General features: G+C 43.3%; 1 protein-coding gene and 1 long non-coding RNA gene across 2 annotated transcripts; one reads left to right on the top strand and one right to left on the bottom strand.

Annotated features, from left to right (window-relative positions):
* Positions 1-1,112: 1,112 nt before the first annotated feature.
* Positions 1,113-8,610, top strand: LOC147002521 (uncharacterized). The gene is made up of 3 exons (XR_015048689.1): positions 1,113-4,460; positions 6,549-7,164; positions 7,881-8,610. It is a non-coding gene; the product is annotated as an uncharacterized LOC147002521 (long non-coding RNA).
* LOC147002520 (beta-defensin 3) lies at positions 7,865-9,735 on the bottom strand. Its single transcript, XM_085844151.1, has 2 exons — positions 9,678-9,735; positions 7,865-7,998 (listed from the first exon to the last, which is right to left on the bottom strand). Exons 1-2 carry the CDS (start codon positions 9,733-9,735, stop codon positions 7,865-7,867), a joined length of 192 nt encoding a protein of 63 aa, XP_085700277.1.
* Between the last annotated feature and the right edge of the window lie 11,445 nt (positions 9,736-21,180).

Raw genomic sequence — 21,180 nt, 5'->3', positions numbered from 1 at the left:
TTTTCATTAGTTCCTTGTGTCTTATGTATACATGCAAGAAAGCCCCCCCACTGACTCAACTTGGCATTCAATTTAAAATAACATGATGCGATATATCCCATCAGTAGTCAATACATAAATGAGTAAGAGACTCTGGAACACACTCAAAACCTCTCATAGCCAAACTGTGCATTAAAGTCTTAAACACAAACACACAAGGCATAAATGACTGAGAGGCACAAGCTAAAGCAAAGCTGGGGGTCACCTTCTTTGTCTTGCCTTGGGATTGGATGGATGAAGCAGAGGTTAAGGAGGCAAAGGATGAAGAAGGAAGGCAGGGTGGCTGTGTGTGATGGTTACAGGATATCAATTAGCATATCAGAGACAGGAACAGATAGCCATGAAGTCTGGAAGCATGAGACAGCCCTGATTGTGTCACTGATTGACTTCTGCAAGGATTTTAGAATTCAGTGCAAGAGAGAATAAGTTGGTAGCTCACACCGCTCTTAGCAACAGGTGTTTGCATTTAATCAAGAAACTTTATTTTGGTTTAAGTTTTTTCCACCTTCATAGAGGAGCAAATTCTGGTGTTTTATTTGGTTCACAGGATCTTTGTCTTCTTCTTGCAGCATTTGAGTAAAGAAACTGGGCAAATGCCTATCTGACGAATATTGCCAATGCACTTATACTGGCATTTGCCTCCTGTCATTAGCAATTTAATGGATTGTTGATTTTTTTCTTTTTTTTCTTTTCTTTTTTTTTTTTTTGGCTAAACACTGAAAGATGCATAAGAAAAACCACACATTAGAATTGAAAGGGCCTGGTCAGAAATACATACCAATGTGTTCTTATGATGAGTAGATCTCAGCAGGCTCCTCCCCCCAACCCCCCCTCCCCACTCCCGCGCCCCAAACATGTAATTCTGTTTTACCAGACCTGAATCCAATTCTTGATAGAGACAGCCACTGTTGCAGTGGAGAGGGGGTGGGTGCTGGTTTTCCTAGGACCCAAATGTTGAAGGGTCTGCCCCACCCCCTGACTGATTGGAGTTTTCAGGGTCAGCAGGCAGGAGCTCAGGAAAGATTCTGTGTGAGTCCCTAGCTGCTTCTCAGCAGCCCTGCCTTTGCTTTTCTACACACAAGACCCTTGTTCTAGTATCTGAAACAGACGCTGATTGTGACTGTCCACATGAATGTGCATGTGTGCACACACATATAGAGACCAGAGATTGGCCTAAGACATGTTCATCAATTCCTCTCTACTTCATTGTTTGAGACAGAGTATCTCATTGAACCTGGAACTAAATCAGTGGGACTGGCTGGCTGGCTCGCCTGTGTGCCTCTGTGATTCTTAGTCCTAGCATTACAGATGTACACCAGAGGCTCTCTATGCTTTTACATGGATGCCAGATCTTCATACTTGCACAAGTGCATTTACTCACTGAGCCATCTTCCTATTTTTAACTAAGGTATTTTAACTTCCAGGTACCTATTTTACACTAAGTATTGGACCTAAATCTCAGGGAATAGGACTTGTTTAAGGATAACTTGATTCCTAACTAACTTACAACGAAAACCTAAAGAAAAAATGAACTTTTTTGATAGCATCCAATATCTAAAATTAAGTCTTAAACTTATCCTTCACTCTCCCACCCTCCCTGCTTATTTACATTCATATAAATGTCAGGCAGAATCACTGTCTGTATATCTCATGGAACACAGATTCTCCTCTGTAAACCAGAACCCAGCAACAAAATGAGTGAAATTATGTTTCTATCTCTATATTTTCTGTCTGATGCAGTTTGAGGCCTTTGCTTCATTCAATCAAATACTCTCTTACTTGTTTTAGCTCCCTCTCTTGAATTGTGTGTCCTTTTCCTTCCTAATGTCAAGGAAGGAATAAACGTAGAGCCTGGAAAGATGGCTCAGCAGTTGGGAGAGCATACCACTCGTACAGAAGACCTGAGATAAGTTCCTAGTACCATATCAGGCAGCCTATATGTGCCTATAATTCCAACTCTGAGAGACTGGATGTTCCTTTATGACCTCTGTGATTACTGTCGTGCTTGGCACATGCATATACACAGATCCATATATGTATACATAATTTGAAAGAATATAAAATTATATATTTTGCACAAAATACAGTTTAGGTAGAGTTTGAGAAGCTGTGTTTCATAGCCTCCCTGAGCTCTGAGCCTGATTACCCCTGTAGACAGTGAGTGTTTAACCATAGGGGTAGGGTTTCAGGAAGTTCTCAGATAGAGGCTGGGATGATTATTCTGCAGGATTCTTTAGAGTAAGCAGAATCTACACCTAAAATATAAAGATTAAAAAACGAATACCATTTTTTTTCAGAAGAGAATCCAAAATTCTTCACGGTATTATATTTATGCTACCTATAAGAGACCCGTTTCATTATGTTAAACTTAGCAGCAGGAGTGAGGAAATGGAAGTCAAGTGCTGCAGATGAGCTCAGAATGAGTCTACCTTAGGCTCCTTCAAGGCAAAAAGATGTATTCTTAGTTTATGTTAACAGTTACACAATACACATTGTCTGAAATGAGCTTAGAAGAAAAAAAGGAAAAAAAGGAAGGAAATAACATGAGAGACTGAAATAGAGACAGAGAGATGAACACATAGCAGAAAGACAAGCATAAGCATATACAGAAAGACTGACAGACATGCACTCAGTGAGACATACATATATGGAGAGATGGAGCCAAAGACACACGCAGAAAAAGAGACAGAAACACACACACACACACACACACAGTAGGGAGCTATCTCTCATTTCAATTTGGGATAACCCTGCTCCCATGACTCACCTGCAAGTGGAGACAGCAGCACCAGGAGAAAGGCAAAGAGAAGGCAATGGATCCTCATGACTGAAGCCTGGTGAGGTCCACGGATGCAGAGGGACTTGAGCTCAGTGCCTTATATAGTGCCAGGTGCTGCCTCCCAGGTAGGATTCTACACTGACATGAATCCAAGGAATTACAATTATGAAACACAGAGCACCTTAACTCTCTTGTTAAAATGGCCATTTTGAGTCTCTTATGCAAATGTGGATAGTTCCAGATGATTTCCTCCTGCACTGCTGACCATGAGCAGATTCCTGCCCTACTTATTAGTTGGGAGGGATCCATGCTATCTTGGGACAGATTTGCAGGTTACAATTTTCACTCACTTGCCTATATCTCAGACTTTTGACTTGGCCATCGCAGTGTCTGGCAACCTAGATTCATTTGGGCTGCTGCATGCAACAAAATGTGACCCAATTCAAGGTTCCCCAAGCTTTTCAAGGTCAGAACATGAACCTAGTCTCATAGATTTCTCCAAGTTACTGCTCAGTAATGGAGTTCATTTGCTACTAAAAACCCCCAGCAACTCACCATACACCCAATGTTATGGACATGGAGTCTGATTGGTGTGCTGTTTCCTCTCTCAGAGAAAGCAATGAGTTGGTAACAGGTTACCAGAGCACAAGGCCCCATCCCTACCTAGAAGAAACCAGCAAGTAGCTGGTTCTAGCTACCAGGTGATGGGCAACTCTTGGGACTTGCTAGCCTTTGGGTCTGTGGTTCTCCAGTTTCTGAAACTATGTATCAGAGGTGATGTGTCTAGTTACCTTTTGGATCATATCATGAGAATTCATGACAGTGGGACTCAAGTCCTTCCCACCATCTCCCTGTTGCTCTTGATGGGAACTCTTCTGAGGGAGTCCATTTGGCTCATCTCAGAATGATGTCTTTTATATAGTTCGTTATCCAGCTGCTCATAAGGGAAAACAACTTAAAGAATCAGAAATTTTTTCTCCCTACAGAAAGATTAAACAAATAAGCAGATGAGCAGAAATCTATAATGTATGAACATTTCTGACAAAGGCTCTTGTATGGAGATCCCAGCTAAGAGATTTGAGGCTGGAGAATGAAGAGTTTGGACCCACACTAGAATCCTCACTCTCAATGCTGTGCTCTGAAAACCCACGATATTGGGCTTGGTGGACATATTTTTAAGCTGCCATTCAAAAGAGATTTAAAAGAAAATCAGACATAGTAAGTATTCATATTTGTGGACTATTGTGTACTATCTTAGTATATAAATACAGTAGGCAAGGATCAATACAGAACAATTAATATATCTATCACTTCAAATTGAATAATTTTACTATACTAAGAGTAGCTTCAATCTCCTCTCATTAGCTTCAGTAATACAAGAGAAGCCAGACATAATTCTTTATTTAAAAAAACAAAAAAACCTACCTTCCCTCTATTCTCCTCACCCGTACCTTTCTCTGTTCCTTATTATCCTACTCTGCAATTTGAGGCTTTTTTAAAGGTAGCTGATGATTGATTTATAGTAATGGTTTGCTCCAAAGAGGTACTGTTGCATGTCTGTCTGAGATTGCAGGATTGCCACATGCCATCTGATCCATCTTCGGACCGTTTTCTCTGTGCAATGCAGGCATGAATTGAAAAGGTATGATTACTCATCCCAAACACTAAGCACAGACAAAAACATAATGTGGAAAAAACTAAGCTAAAATAAAATAAAATAAAATAAAATAAAATAAATGTTGGGGCCAGCCAGTGGCTCACATGTCCGGGTTCCAGCCTGGAAGGCATCTTGGAATCTGGAAGAAAAGAGGGAGGCTAGGTGGGTTGAGAAATAATGGAACCAAGACATGCTAGTCTGTTCAAGGTTCAAATTTTTAATGGCATACACGCTTTATTAAAGGCCATTCCTGCCAATTCATCCTTAGAGCCTGGAGCCAGCTGCAGGTGATGATGTGCAGGATAGGGGCATAGTGTCCAGAATAGCTCTGCGGCCTCTCAGCAGGTAGCAGTATCTTGAAGAGGAACTGAGGCAATGGCAGAACAATAGAGTGATCAAGGGAGGAAGGCTCCACCCTAGATAATCTCCTTAGTGGCAGCAAGGTCAAGTTCTGGCTTAGCCTGCTTCAGGCTTATGGGAAGCTACAAATAAAATAAAATGAAATAAAATAAAATAAAATAAAATGAACAATGTAGAAAGATCATTGTCTGCAAATGCTCAGTCTGAATTAATAAACTCACTCTGCATTTGCATAATTTTCTCAGTTTACACAGTAAAAAGCAAATTAATTCATTTTCTATCAATGTGGCCAAATATTTTTGACAAATCAACCTTTTTGGAATAAAAGTTATTTTGATTCATGCCTTAGAGACTCAATCCATGGTCAGTGGACAACACTGCTTTGTGGTGTGAAACAACCCAGGACATTAATGCAAGGAGCATGTGGTGAGGTAAAGTCAGTCACCTTCTGATAACCAGGAAGCAGAAGGGAGGGGTCTGTCTGCCAACACCCATTGCTGTGCTCTGTGTCCAAACCTAACTCACTAAAACTAGGGCGACTTGCAGAATGTCCAACCATCTTTAACCAAGACTTTAGCACTTATCTTCTTGAGGACAGTTAGGATCTCAGCCAAGCCAGGTTAGGCAGTGAATATTTTCAGTTGAGTGCTGCTAGGTGTATGTCAACTCTTCAGCTCAGTGGTACATTGTTATGTGTGTGTACCCTCCATCTGAGTGTTGCCTTGATGCATGTGTGTACTCCAAGAGTAGTAGACTGCTCTGTGTACACCTCAGCTCCAATGTGTGTGTGTGTATGTGTGTGTATATGTGTATATGTATGTGTATGTGTGTATATGTATGTGTATGTGTGTATATGTATGTGTGTGTATATGTATGTGAATGTCTGTATGTGTGTTTGTGTGTGTGTGTATGAGTATGTGTGTGTATCTGCATTTGTATGTGTGTATGAATATGTGTGTATGTGTGTCTATATGTGTATGTATGTGTGTGTATATGTATATGTGTATTTGTGTATATGTATGTGTATGTGTGTGTGTGTTTACCCCCCAGCTGCAGTGGTGCTTTCCTATGTCTTCACACCTTGTTTTCCATGGTGCTCTGCCCTGTGTGCAGCCCCAGCTCTGGTTCTCTCAGAAAACCAAAGGGTCCTATCATTTTTAGAAGTACAAAGCTATTTCGCATTTTATTGCTTTTATCCATTTTACCTATGGTTACAAAAGTCTGACCTTCAAAAAAAGCCATTAAATTCTTTTCTCAGGTGAGGAAATTTGCTACAAAACCCTTGTAAGTCCTGCCATCCTCTAAAGACCCAGAATGATGCTTCAATTGCTTCAGGAAACTTCATCTCAGTCCTCCAACAGTCAGCAGTGACTTTGAGCATCAGCTAAACAACAAGTTTATAATAGATAAAAGTGTGGATCGTTAAAAATAATTCTTTGAGACAGGGTCTGATGAAACCATGAACAAAATGAAGTGTGTGGGTTTGTAGTGCAATCAAAAGGTCAAATGCTATCCTTGAATAAAAAACAAATGCTTCATTTATTTTTGGATATTTTAAATCACTTTCATATTTGTATATGTGTATTATACATCATTTGTTTTTATGTGTGATTACAATATGTGTGAAGACTGAACATAAAGGGTTCTCTTCAATCACTACTTTATTTTTAAGTTTATTATTATTATTAATATTAATGTTTGGTGTTTTTCTAGTATGTACTGTATATAGTGCTTGACATGAAGGCCAAAAGAAGGTGCTGAATCCTCTGGAACTGGAGTTACAGAAGGTGATGAGATGCTACTTAGGTGCTGGGAATCTAACCAGGTCCTCCAGATCTTTCACTGAGTCTGTGATCGTGCATTTGGTCTGGCAGGCTGGCTAGTGAGTTTGGAGATCCACAGGTCTCCATCCCATCCCCCAGGGCTAGGAGTGCAGACATGCTGTGATGCCTGGTTTATTCCATGGGTGCTCTGAATCAAACTCAGATCTGTAGGCTTGCACAGCACACACTTATGGACAGTGCCCTGGCTTCAGACTCCTACTTTAAATTTAAAGATATACTGCATTATGGTATGTGTCTTCAGTCGACATTCTTTTGTTACATGTCAACCATTTGACAAAAACTCTGTTTATCAGTTGTATCTATCCAGGTGAGTTATCTTTTCTCGGTGGTTTCATTTCTTCTTTCAGATAGAGAATCCTGAAAATCTAAAGTATTGTGCTAGAGTTGAATTATTCTCATGAATATAAATTGTATGCACATTAACTGAAAAGCCCCATCCAAGCCAGATGGGGAGCCCATCATACTGTAAAAGCCCCTGTGGAAAGGTAAGGACTAGGGCAGAATCTGAACTTTTGCTTTACTAACCATAGCCTTGTTTTCCTTAACCCTGCTCTTCTTTCTTATTGCTTTCAATAAGGCCTTTTTGTCCATAAGGTCCTTGTGTCTTATGTCTACATGTAACAAAGCCCCCACTGACTCAACTTGGCCATTCGATTTAAAATAACATGATGCAATATATCCCATCATTGGTCAGTACATAAATGAATAAGAGACTCTGGAACCCACACTCAAGAGCTTTCATAGCCAAAGTATGTATTAAAGTCTTAGCCACAAACACACAAGGCTTAAATGACTAAGCGGCACAACCTAAAGAGTAGCTGGAGTCTCCATCTTTGCCTTTCTTTGGGATTGAATGGATGAAGCAGAGGTTAAGGAGGCCAAGGGATGAAGAAGGCAGGCAGGATGGCTGTGTGTGCTGTCTACAGGAAATCAATTAGCATATCAGAGACTGGAACAGATAGCCATAAAGTCCAGAAGCATAAGAGAAGCTTATGTCACTGATTGACTTCTACAAGGATTTTAGAATTCAGCCCATGAGAAAACAAACTGTGAGCTCACACAGCTGCTAGGGAGTCCTTGTTTGCATTTAATCAAGTAACTTTAATTTGGTTTAAGTTTTTTCCATCTTCATGGAGGAGCAAATTCTGGTGTTTTCTTTGGTTCACAGGATCTTTGTCTTCTTCTCTATTTTCTCCTGCAGCATTTGAGGAAAGGAACTCCACAACTGCCAATCTGACGAGTATTGCCAATGCACCGATTCCAGCATCTGCCTCCTTTCCTCAAACAACTTACTGGATTGTTGATTTTTTGGCTAAAAGCTGAAAGATAAGTAAGAAAAAAACACACATTAAAATTGAAAGTGACAGGTCAGAAATACATACCAATGTGTTCTTTTGATAAGTAGATCACAGAAGGCTGTTCTGCCCAAAAAGGAATATCTGTTTTAGCAGGGCTGAATCCAATTCTTGATAAAGACAGGCACTGTTGCAGTGTAGAGGAGGTGCTGGTATTCCTAGGACCCAAATGTTGAAGGATCTGCCCAACCCCTGACTGATTGGAGTATTCAAGGCCAGCATGCAGTAGCTCAGGAAAGATTCTGTGTGACTCCCTAGCTACTTCTCAGCAGCCCTGCCTTTGTTTCTCCACATACAAGTACCTACTTCTAGTATGTGAAACAGACACTGAGTGTGACTGTGCACATGAATGTGCATGTATGCACACACATATAGAGGCCACAGGTTGGCCTAAGATGTGCTGATAAATTCCTATCCAGCTCATTACTTGTTTTAGCTCCCTTATGTGAGCTGTCTAACCCCATTATTCTGTTTGTCTAAAGTCAAGTATGAAACAGAGCTTGGAGACTGAAAAGATGGCTCAGCCTTTAGGAGTGCATAACGCTCCTGCAGACCTGAGATAAGTTCCTAGTACCATATCAGGCAGTCCATATGTGCCTATAAAGAACTCCATCTCTGAGAGATTAGATGTCCTTTTATGACTTCTGTGAGTGCTGTACTACTTGGCACATACCCATACACAAATCAATACATATACACATAATTTAAAGAAAATAAATCTTTTCCACTAAATACACTTAAGCAAAAGTTTGGGAGACAGGATTTAATAGCCTCCCCTGAGCTATGAACCTCATTAACCCTGAAGACACTGTGTACTCAAGGGTATTCCATGGGGCTAAGGGGAGCAGAAGTTCTCAAACAGAGACTTGGCTGGTTATTCTGGAGAGTTCTCTAGAGAAAGCAGAGACTCGACTCCTTACATGTAAAGATTTCTAAATTAATACCTTTCTGTTCAGGTAAGAATGAAACATTCTTCGTGTTATTGTTTTTAAAGTACCTATCAGACACTCATTTCATTATCATAAGCTTAGCATCAGGAGTTAGGATATGGAAGTCAAGTGCTGCAGATCAGCAGAGCATGTGTCTACCTTAGGCTCCTTCAAGGGAAAAAGAAAGAGTCCTTTGTTTGTGTTAGTAGTCACACAATACACATTTTCTACAATGCTTAGAAGAAAGAAAGAACAATGCAAAAGTAAGGAGGGTATATGTAAAAAGGAGAAAAAGACACAGACAGAAACATAGAGATGGACTTATACACAGAAAGACAGACATACACACATAGAGACAGAAAGACAGATGCATGCGCAGAGGAACACACACACATATAAAATGAGAGGGAGACAAACCAACACACAAAGATTAAGGGACATAAAGGTATACACATGCACACACAGAAACAGAGAGAGAGCAAGAGAGAGAGACAGACAGACAGACAGACAGACACAAACATAGAGACACAGAAACTCAAAGACACAGAGAGAGATGCAAACACAGAGAAACAGAGAAAGATACATAGAGAGGGAGACTCCAGAGACAAACACAGAGATACACAGGCACACACACACACACACACATACACACACACATGATATAGGGTGTTGTCTCTCATATCAGTGTGGGATGACCCTATTCCCCTGACTCACCTGCAAGTGGAGACAGCAGCACCAGGAGAAATGCGAACAGAAGGTAATGGATCCTCATAACTGAAGCCTGGTGAGGTGCAGAGATGCAGAGGGACTTGAGCTCAGTGCCTTATATAGTGCCAGATGCTGCCTCCTGGGTAGATTTCAACACTGAATAGAACGTCAAAATTACAATTATGAAGCAAGAGCACCTTACCTCTCATCCAGGAGTGGCCCTTTGAGAGCACGCTCAGTGTTCCTTATGCAAATGTGAGGATCCCCAGGTGATTTCCTCCTGCACTGCTCAATAAGAACAGCTTCCTGCCTTACAACTCATGTGAGCAGGACCCAGGCTGTCCTGGGACATTCTTACTGGTTACAATTGGAGCATACTTGTCTATAACTCAGACATTTGACTTGGTCATCTTAGAGTCTGTCAACAGGCTTAGGCCTCAGTGAGGAGTAATTTCACATAAATCCATTTGAGCTTGGGCACACTCAGCTGCTGGAGGCAACAGAATGTGAGCCAAGTCAAGGTTCTTCAAGCTTTTTAGGTCAGAACGTGGGCCTCATTTCATAGATTTCTCCAAGATACTGCTCAACAGTGGAGTTCATTTACTACAGTGGAGTCACATAGGTGTGCTGCTTCCTCTCTCAGAGAAAGCAATGAGTTAGTAATGTGATACCTGAACATGGTGCCCCATTTCCACCTAGCAGAAAGCAGGGAGTAGCTGGTTCTAACCACTCTGTAATGAATAACTCGTGGGACATACTAGCCTTTGGGTCTGTGGTTCTTCTCTTTCTAAGATGATGTGAGTATCAGTGATGAGGGATTCAGTTGATTCTTGAATTCTATCCTTAGAATCCATGACAGTGAGAATCAATTCTCTTATACCATCTCCCTACTGCACTTGCTGTGAACTGTCTGAGGGGTGCTGTGTTGTTCATCTCTGAATGAAGTCTCTTGGAAATTCTGTAACCCAGCTGTACATCTTTATCCTAGAAAACCATTGACATGTATCATGGCTTAACACATCCCTAGAACTGAGAAAGAAGGATTTTGTAAGAGAAAAGAATTTATCTTTCTCAGGATTTTTTTCTTCCCTACAGGAAGAAGAAATAACCAGAGGAGCAGAAATCTATAATGTATGAACAGTTTTGACAAAGGCTCTTGTATGGAGATCCCAGCTAAGATATTTGAGGCTGGAGAATGAAGAGTTTGGACCCACACTAGAATCCTCACTCCCACTGCTGTGCTCTGAAAACCCACCATTTGGCCTTGGTGGACACATGTTTTGAGGTTTTTTCTTTATTAGTTACTTTCTTTATTTACATTTTAAGTGTTAAGAAGAATACTGTCTTAGTTAATTAGGGTCTTACTGCTGTGAACAGACACCATGACCAAGGCAACATTCATTTAATTGGGGCTGACTTACAGGTTCAGAGGTTCATCTAGTATCATCAAGGTGGGAACATGGCAGCATCCAGGCAGGCATGATTCAGGAGGAGCTGAGTGTTCTACATCCTCATCTGAAGGATGCTAGCAGAATACTAGCTTCCAGGCAGCTAGGATGAGGGTCTTAAAGCCCACACCCACAGTGACACACCTACTCCAACAGGGCCACACCTTCTAATAGTGCCACTCCCTGGGATGAGCATATACAAAACATCACAAATACTCCATTTGATTTCTAAGTATTAATTAAAATATAGAATAGGCACGGCAAATTAATTATCACTGGGGGCCAGCTGTGACTGGTACTGAAACTGAGTGTTGGGAAAGGTTCTAGAATGATGTGTTAGCCAAGATCAGCAGCATTATCTGCAATAACACCCAGCCCCCAAAGTGTGGTCACTTAGGAAAACACTTGCATATTACTGGCTCACACTACTAACCACTGTTTTCTTAAGTGACCACGCATCCTAGCTAAAACATAGTCCTAAAACCTTTTTGTTTTGGAGTTTCTAGATTTGTGTTAATCAAGGTGGAATGAGACACCCTAAATGTAGGTGGCGCCATTCAGTGGTCTGGGGTCCCTGACTGAATAGAGAGGAGAGAGTATGCTTACACCAACATTCCAATATTCGTCTCTCTTTGCTTCCTGACTTCTGCAGAGGTGACCAGCTGCCTCCCACTCCTGCAGCTGTGTCTTTCCCCATCACAATGGGGTGCACCCTCAGACATAAGCTAAAATAAACCTCCCTTTCCTTATGGTGTTTTCCTCGGGTATTTTGCCACAGCAGCAATAATAGTAGCTAATGCAGCTTTACGAGCAAGAATCAATGAGATGCTCCGCTTTAACTGAGGGTTATGTTCTGCACCCTAGCTCCCCAGAGGATGGCCTTACTTCAGGGGGCTTGGAACCTTTAAAAGGTGGGGCCTGGTTGCCTGAAGCACATCCCTAGAAGTAGGCCCTTGAAGGTGACACCCAGCCCAGCCCCTTTCTGCATTCTGCTTCCTGGTCTGCCACCTTGTGGGGAACTTCTGAGACTGAGTCTGTGAAGGGGACAAGTTCAGGGGCTCCAGGGATCCCAGGAGGTGCCAATTTAGTCACTGTCACAGTTGCCACATGAAGGTACACTGACTGCTGAGCATGCTGTCCCAGCATCTTGCACAAGGAATGCCTGAAGGAAGTGTGCTTTTTCCACAGATGTTAAGATGGAGGCATAGGGCTTAATTTACCTGCCCATAAATACACAGGTAGGGGTCTAGATTTCATACTGACGTGGGTGGTGGGGTGCTACATCCACTCCAGTAGTGACTCGCATTACAGGTTTGGAAAGCTGGAAGCAGTTTCAAGGAAACTCAGCCTCCAGGAACCTTGGCATTCCCATAGCTCAAATGCCCCAGATTTGTCCCTGCAATATTGTGGAGGGTCTTGCATGCTTTCTTACAGTATTTTACTGGATAAGAGTTAGAAATCTCTTAGCCATTCTGACTGGTGTGAGGTGGAATCTCAACATTGTTTTGATTTGCATTTCCCTGATGATTAAGGATGTTGAACAGTTTTCAGGTGCTTCTCAGCCCTTTGGTATTCCTCAGTTGAGAATTCTTTGTTTAGCTCCTTACCCATTTTTAATGGGGTTATTTGAATTTCTGGACTCCAGCGTCTTGAACTCTCTGTATATATTGGATATTAGTCCCCTATCAGATTTAGGATTGGTAAAAATCCTTTCCCAATCTGTTGGTGGCCTTTTTGTCTTATTGACAGTGTCTTTTGCCTTACAGAAGCTTTGCAATTTTATGAGGTCCCATTTGTCAATTCTTGATCTTACAGCACAAGCCATTGCTGTTCTGTTTAGGAATCTTTTCCCAGTGCCCATATCTTCGAGTCTTTCCCCAACTTTTTCCTCTATTAATTCAGGTGACAGCAGATGCTGGCGAGGATATGGAGAAAGAGGAACACTCCTCCATTGCTGGTGGGATTGCAAGCTTGTACAACCACTCTGGAAATCAGCTTGGCAGTTCCTCAAAAAATTGGACATAATACTACTGGAAGATCCAGCAATACCTCTCCTGGGCATATAACCTAGAAGAAGTTCCAACTGGTAATAAGAACACATGCTCCGCTGTGTTCATAGGAGCCTTGTTTATAATAGCCAGAAGCTGGAAAGAACCCAGATGCCCCTCAACAGAGGAATGGATACAGAAAATGTGGTACACTTACAAATGGAGTACTACTCAGCTATTAAAAACAATGAATTTATGAAATTCTTGGACAAATGGATGTATCTGGAGGATATCATCCTTAGTGAGGTAACCCAATCACAAAAGAAGTCATTAGATATGCACTCACTGGTAAGTGGATATTAGCCCAGAAACATAGAACACACAAGATACAATTTGCAAAACACAAGAAAACCAAGAAGAGGGAAGAGCAACAGGTCATAATCCATTCCTCATTAGAATAGGGAACAAAATACCCATGAAAGGAGTTACAGAGAGAAAGTTTGGAGCTAAGATGAAAAGATGGACTATCCAGAGACTACCCCACCCGGGTATCCATCCCATAGTCAGCCACCAAACCCAGACACTATTGCATATGCCAGCAAGATTTTGCTGAAGGGACCCTGGTATAGCTGTCTCGTATGAGGCTATGCGAATGCCTGGCAAATACAGAAGTGGATGTGAAAGACTCCAAGAGGAGCCCCTCGCTCAGGCCTCGGGACAATAGCGGACCCCCCAAGAACTCACGAGAGACCAAACTTGATGCAAACCACATGAGGATTTATTCGGGGAAAGCCAGAGCTCTGGGGACGACTCATATCCCATGCAGGAGTAGAGGAGTCGACCTCGAGGGGGAAGGGGTCCCAGTTTTTATAGGCCCTCAGAGGGGAAAGGAGAAGGGGGGAGTAGGGGATTTCCAGATCTAAACAATCTCTATTCTCAAGAAATGGGTATGGGAGGGGTACAAGGAACGAGTCTGGTACAGGTGCAGCACCTCCAGATTGGCCCCCGGCTGTGGTTGCTGGGGAGATTTTCCGACTCTATCCCAGCAGCCAATATCAAAAACACCTGGCAGTGAGATGCAGCAGTGGGCACACACCTGGGTTCAAGGAATGATCAGAACATTGGCAGACACATGGGTTCAAGGAGTGGCCAGAGCATTGTGCACCTCTATTTTTCTAAATCAGTAAAGATAGTTCTGCTAGACATGAAATCTATTTTGCCAATTTCAGTGCTTCTGTGACCTTTCACATTCTGTCAGGATCTTTCAGATGCTCACAGACCTCTATTAAGATGGAACACAAGGCCCCCAATGGAGAAGCTAGAGAAAGCACCCAAGGAGCTGAATGGATCTGCAACCCTATAGGTGAAACAACAATATGAACTAACCAGTACCCCCAGAGCTCGAGCCTCTAGCTGCATATGTATCAGAAGATGGCCTAGTCGGCCATCACTAGGAAGAGAGGCCCCTTGGTATTGCAAACTTTATATGCCCCAGTACAGGGGAATGCCAGGGCCAAGAAGCAGGAGTGGGTGGGTATTGGAGCATGGCAGGGGGAGGTATAGGGAACTTTCCGGATAGCACTTGAAATGTATATAAAGAAAATATCTAATTTAAAAAAAGGTTAAAAAAAAAAGAATTAGAAATCTCAGGGCAAGCTTAGCAAAGTATACTTAGAATCTTCAGTACAGTCAGGTATGGCAGACTACATTGCACAATAGAAGCAAGTTGGTGAATTCTTCTGACAAAAGAAGATTCCCCACAGATACTTAAAAGAACAGCCAAGTTACACTCATATGCAAGAATTTACCAAGGCCTAGGAAATGGGGGATGGGGTTGGGTTGTGGTATTACATTATTCATGAGAAGGTTTGCTAGAGCAGAACCTCCTGGTGCTAGCTTCCACAAGGCTCAAAGGTGTCACACAAATTGTGACTAGGGTGTGAAATCCTTACCTGTCATTAGCTGACCCTAGGCAGGGCTGTTTTATCTTTACTGCAAATATTACCTGGTTCCTGTAAGTCCTTTGAAGTCATTCCTTTGTTTTGTGTCAGATACTTCAATGTACTTTGCCTACTGTGACATCCTACCCCTTTGTTTTCTGTATAAGACTGGTGTTCACTTTGTGACAATACACTCAGATTCAACAGGCTCTCACTGTGGTCTTTGTCATTCACCGACTCCTTTGCCCACCTGCAACCAGAAAATCATTTGCAGATAGGAGACCCAAAATAGGGGTTAGTCTGCGGCAGTGAGGAGCAAGAACTGAAGAGGAACAGGCCTTCCTCTTACTGCTTATGCTGCTATGCTGGTCTCAGCAGCAGAGTCCCAGGAAGACATCAGAGCTGCTGCTGCCACCACCTCCTCCTCCTCCTCCTGCTCCTCCTCCTCCTCTTCTCTAAACCCACCACAGTCTTGACCAAGCAAGACTCTCAGCTCTCTGCTGCCGCTAATGAGGAGCTAAGGGTGGGGGCAGAAGCTCAAGGTGGGAAGCTGGGAATTGACTGTCCCACCTAGCTCACCCCTAGCCACTGCCTCAAAGATAATTCTCCACAGGGTTTATTTCCTCTGCAAGTATTTATTAGCCATTTTCTCTCCAAATTTATGCCAAATCAATATTGGAATAATAGCTTGGCTGCAAGGATTGATTTCTTGTATTTAAGGCGAAAATAGTTTAGTTTGGAAGCCCCAAGCACAAGTCTCACACTGGTTGAAAAGATAATGCTTAGCTCAAGGATTCCTGGGAAGCCTTCCAAAGCCAGAGGCCCCAAGAGGCAAATGGCCTTGGCCTTCAAGGCTGAGGCCTGGGAACCTGCATTATTCATGTCAAGAAGGACCAGTGAGCAGGAACATGGCCCCTGAGTATTTCCCAGGTGCAGAAGGTAGCACCAGACATCCCTCAGCAGGTATGCCTCGAGCCCACTCCCCCTTTTTACTAAATGAGGAAACCGAGGCACAGAAAGGCTAAGCCCATAGCTTGGGTTTGTCTTCCTCTATGTGAGTGAGACTTCCTTGAACCTAGTGGTTACAGCTTTCTAATCCCAATGTGAGTCTGCCCAGTTCCTGAAACCACCACCCCAAATTGAGGCCCAGGATATGTGACTCCATTAAAAACTAGCATGGACCATCCAATCTTGCTGCCGGAAACTGGGTATCCGGGTAGTGTAAACAGCCCAACTCCTGCATCCTAAACAGAAAAGAACAAAATGCAGGGTGAACCCTAAACACTTGTGTGAAATCTGTCACTGGTCCTCCTAGAACTCGGGAGTACATATATATCCTCGGAGAAACCCTAATGTAGTATAAATAATGTATACTTTCCTATACCAAACTTACCATTCTCCCCACTTAATAAGGACTTTAAAAACTACCAAAAGGACAGGGGAAGTGGCTCAGTTGGTTAAGGGCTTACCAGGAAAACCTGAGGTCCTGAGTTTGGATCCCCAACCCACACATGAAAAGCTGGGTCAGTGGGGTATGCCTGTAACCCCAGGACTGGGGAGGTGGAGAAAAGGCTCCCTGGAGCTTGCTGCTAGCCAGTCTAATCTAGTCAGTGAGCTCGGCGTTCAGTGAGAAACCCTGTCTCAAAAAATAAGGGAAGACACCCAGCATTAAGCTCCAGCTTCCACACCCAAACACAAACTTGTACACACATGTCGCACACGGGTAGGGAGGAGTACTGAATTACAGAGAAAAAAATGACCTGAGCCATCTCCCCAGTGGCCATCTCTCCGACTCTGGCAGGAACTCCCAGCTGCATTGAGCAGCCCTGACAGGAAGGGACTCACTATCACCTGCCCCCTATTCTGCCCTAAGATAAGTTTACCTGCATCCACTTCCCACACATGCGCTGCTTGCTCAGAAAGGTATGAGCGTGATGCTGAAAGACCCACAATGTGAGGACTCCCCCACGTTCTGACTCAGGAGAGGTGACACCCCAAATCACACACAAGAAACGGTCTTGCTGCAAATTGCAAGAGCATTTTTATTCAAGAGCGCTCTCGGGCCCACGGTCATACACCACGCAGGGGTAGAGGACCGTGGCGCCCCGAGTAGCTGAGTAAGGGGGTATTTAAAGGAAGAAACCACAACTCAAGGAGGTGGAGACGGCGTTGTTGGAAAATACCAAAAATGCCAGTTAAGAGTCACAAGGAAGTGCAAAGTCACAAGTGTCAGGTTATCTCTCAAGACAGTTTCTAAGAGCCCCTAACAATCTAAGAGCCCCTAAAGATAGCACATTTGCATTGCAGGTTCTCGTAATGGTCAGGGTGGGTCAGGGTGACTTTCTTTGAATGAACACTCTTTGAACCCAGGAATCGGGTGGGTGGAGGAAGGAATGTTGCTATCTGTTTTATGACCAGCACCTGGAGCACTAAGCCACAAAGACCACACTCCCAAGCCTGGGCCTAAAAGCCTCGAATTTTGTTTTTACTTTGCTATACTTCTTCAATGCCCCAAGTCAGCCTCTGTCCAGGCCAGAGTCAGCAGACCCTGAAGGAGTCTGGTCCCTGACATGCTCTGACACCTGCTAGTTTGGACGATCTTAGGTAAGTTATGAGATCTGTAGGTGATTTCATTTTCCTATTGCTGAACGGGGCCCAATGGTAATACTAAGGATTGGAGATGTAGCTCAGTCATGGAGTACTGGCCTGGCACGTGCTAGGCCCAGAACTCAGTCTCCATCATGCAAGAAAACATACAAGAATGCCTACATCTACTCTTGACTTTGCATTTCAAGCCAAGTTTGGGGTCTACAGCTGGCAGTTGCGATGTTTGAGACTTCACTGAACTTTTGACCCTGACAAAGCCTTTGGACCCATCACTAACTCCATCTCCATACCACTCGGGTTCTCATGACTATTGACTGAACCAGTAGACACTAGGCATCTTCTAAGTCACTGATGAAGCATGATCGTCTGAAGGGACTCTTCACAGTCTCCTGGCACAACACTGGAGACTTTCTTACAGTGTTTCCCAAACTGTGTTCCTTGGAATATTTGCTTCCCTCAAAATGGTGGGTGTGTTTGGGGTTAAAAGATCCTAGACAAAATAAAAATAATAATATTAATGTTAGGAAACAAGGGCAAATATCTCATGGAGACTTCCATATCAGGCCTTCCCTCCAGCTATACAAGCTCTTAAATCAGTTCTGTCCACACTGAACTATTTTTATTGAAAAAAAAAAATCACCTCTTCCTTTGTACACAGCCAGACTCACAACACTAACTTTCTACTCCTGAAAGGGTTTGGGGTTTTTTGGTTTGGTTTGGTTTGGTTTGGTTTTTCCATGTCCTGATGGAGACCCTGTAGCAGCCCAGTCCTGAAATCCTTTCTGAACTCTTGTCTGGCCCCAGCAGGGGCTATCAGTCATCATCGCTGTGAGCCCATGTCAAGACCCTGAACACAAAGTCTAGGAGCTGCTTCCTTCCATGACCACACCACTGCTCCTCCTGCTTCCCCAACCCGCCCCGCCCTGCCCCGCTTCAAGCAGCTCCCTTGAAGCCTTTTCTGGTCACAACCTATTTGCCTGCTCCTTGAGTCCCTAAACAACTGGAATAATCCATACACCTCCCCAGACATCTGAAAGCCAGCCCCTTCCTCCAGCTGTTTGTCAAAGGAATGTCAGTTAGCCCTGAGGGTAGGAAGAGCTGTCCTTCCTGGTGAGTGTCCATCATTTTCTGTGCAACCTGGGACCCTCATCTCCAGTTCAGTTTAGTTTTTCTGAGGCAAGGTGGCTCACACGTTGAACTATGTGACCAAAGACAGCTGTGAACTTCAGATCCCCCTGTCTCTTACCTCCCCATTGATGGGGTTTCCGGTGAGCTCCACCATGGCCAGGTTTTACGAAGCGCTGGGATCAAACCTATGGCCTTCCGCATGCTAAACAAGCATCCTACAAACTGGGATTTTCATCCCTATCACCAGTCTTTAAACTCCTTCACAAAGGAAGCCTTTTGTAAATTAGACTCAGTTCTCAGAAACGTCTGTCTCACCACTGGCCGCTAGATGGCGATGTCAAAATTCTTTTTCTTCTCCCAAATAAACTCGTGTGGAATCTCACGGGATTTTGTATTAATAAAGGAATAGTAAGATGGGGGAAGGAATGCCAGCATTTAGGACTATTGCTCCCTCCTTCCTCCTCGGTGCCCTCCTTCATTCAGAGATGTTTCTCCACCAGGGGACTGACCTTGGAGGCCAGTCCTCCCCAGCAGGGATCTAGTTCAGGGTGCACACTAGGATGCACTCACTCAAGCACGCAAACAAGGATGGACCTTTAAAACCAGTGAGGTCCAGCCATCCCACGCTAAGTAGGTCAGACATTCTAGATATGCACCCCCTTCCTAGTGCTGGGGAAAAGAGCCCACCTCACCCCACCCCCAACAATTCTACTGCAGCCCAAGGCAAGAGTCACTGACTTCCTGGGACCCTGGCGCCCAAGCCTGGTGGGCCTTCAGGATTTACCAATGTTGCTAGTCAACCCAGGCTTTAAGAGCCACATTAGAGAGGGTGAATTTCTGGAATTCAAGGTGCTGGACTACCTCGAAGGAGGCTGACTGGTTTTATTTCTACCTTCTTTCAGACTGCAGCACCAACTTCACACCCAACAATTCAAGCAAGTTCTGATGGTAACCAGGGATCTAGGGCAAGTTACAGGTTCAGTCCCACAAAGTGAGCTCCATCTCTGAACCAGTGGTTCATGGCAGCCTGGGTGATTCACACTGAGAACAGACCACAATCATAGCCTTCCTTCATTTCCTGGGACTATGGCTCCTTAGAACAGATGCTGTAGTTCAAAACATGGAGCTTTGGCGATAGAGATATAAGCAGAAAGACCATCAGCAAGGTCTCCCCTCCTGAGTGCAGCCTGGTGGTGCAAGGCTATAATCCCAACACTAGGGAGGTAGAGGCAAAAGGATTAAGAACTAAGGCCAGCTTGGGCTACATAAGGACATTCTATCTTAAAATAAACAAAAAGAAGTATTCTCTTATATGAAGAGCAAAGGAGGGCCATTATTTCAGGAGAGACGCAGAAAGGAATCTGAACGCACAGGCCTGGCAAGACTCCCTCAGTTAATGACCCTTGGCTTACATCTTCGTTGTCCGTCACAGTTCCTACAACTATCCACACTCTGGCAAATGTCACCCTAAAATACTGAGGTTTCCCTCTGCCGTTGGTTCTTCCTGTCTGCCACAATGTAAAACTTACGGCAAATGAACATTCATCTTTATCTTCTTATTGCTGTTATAAGATTTCAGCCTATATAGGCTGTTGTAGGAACTAAAATGGGAAGAAAAATATTTCTTTTCCCCCTTAAAAATCAAAACACAGCAAAAATAGATAATTTGGACTTCCTTAAAACTAAAGGTATTTGTATTTCAAGAAACACTACCAATAAAATTAAAAGGCTTGGAGTTTAGTTGAAAACATTTATAATTACATATTTAATGAATTTAAAGACAGACTTACACCCAGGACTCTTTAGAAGGAGAAGGAGGAAGAGGAGGAGGTGGAAGAGGAAGAGGAGGAAGAGGAGGAAGAGCAGCAGCAGCAGCACCCAGTTCTAGAAATTGAATTGTGGCTTCTCCCATGCTAGTCAAATACTCATCCACTGAGCTACCTTCCCAGTCCTTGCAAACTCTTTAACACCCAGCAGCAAGAGGGCAAACAACCCAATTAAAACTTTAAAAGGCAGATGATTTGAGACATTATTTCCCAGAAAAGCTAAGCATATTATATACATATGAAAAGTCCCTGGAGAGATGCAAATCAAAATCACAACGAAATGAGACTTTGAGCCCACCAGGAGCAGTCCAATAAGAAGACAGATAACAGCATGCATTCCTGAAGAAGAGGAGAATCAACATCCTGAAACATCATAGGCTCTGCTTGGGGAAATGGTTTGATGAAGCCTGTAAAGATTCAAAACGGAGTTTTGAGTTCAGTGATTCCTTAAATCCACTGTTAGATCTGCAGTGTTGGAAGAATTTACAATGTTCACACAAAACACACTGCACAGCCATGTTCAGAGCAGCCTTATTCATGATGGTGAAAGGGAGGACAGGACCCAGATATCC

Source organism: Mus caroli, unplaced genomic scaffold, assembly GCF_978045245.1.
Source record: "Mus caroli unplaced genomic scaffold, Mus_caroli_1 scaffold_10, whole genome shotgun sequence".
Lineage (NCBI taxonomy): Eukaryota > Metazoa > Chordata > Mammalia > Rodentia > Muridae > Mus > Mus caroli.
Note: the sequence above shows the minus strand (reverse complement) of the source record. Positions and strands in the feature narration are given on the sequence as shown.

Bases quoted from the DNA above. Each gene is read 5' to 3' on its own strand.
- LOC147002520 (XM_085844151.1), bottom strand. From the start codon at position 9,735: ATGAGGATCCATTACCTTCTGTTCGCATTTCTCCTGGTGCTGCTGTCT. The intron at 7,999-9,677 runs GTGAGTCAGGGG...CTTATCTTTCAG, and splicing joins GCTGCTGTCTCCACTTGCAG to CTTTTAGCCAAAAAATCAAC.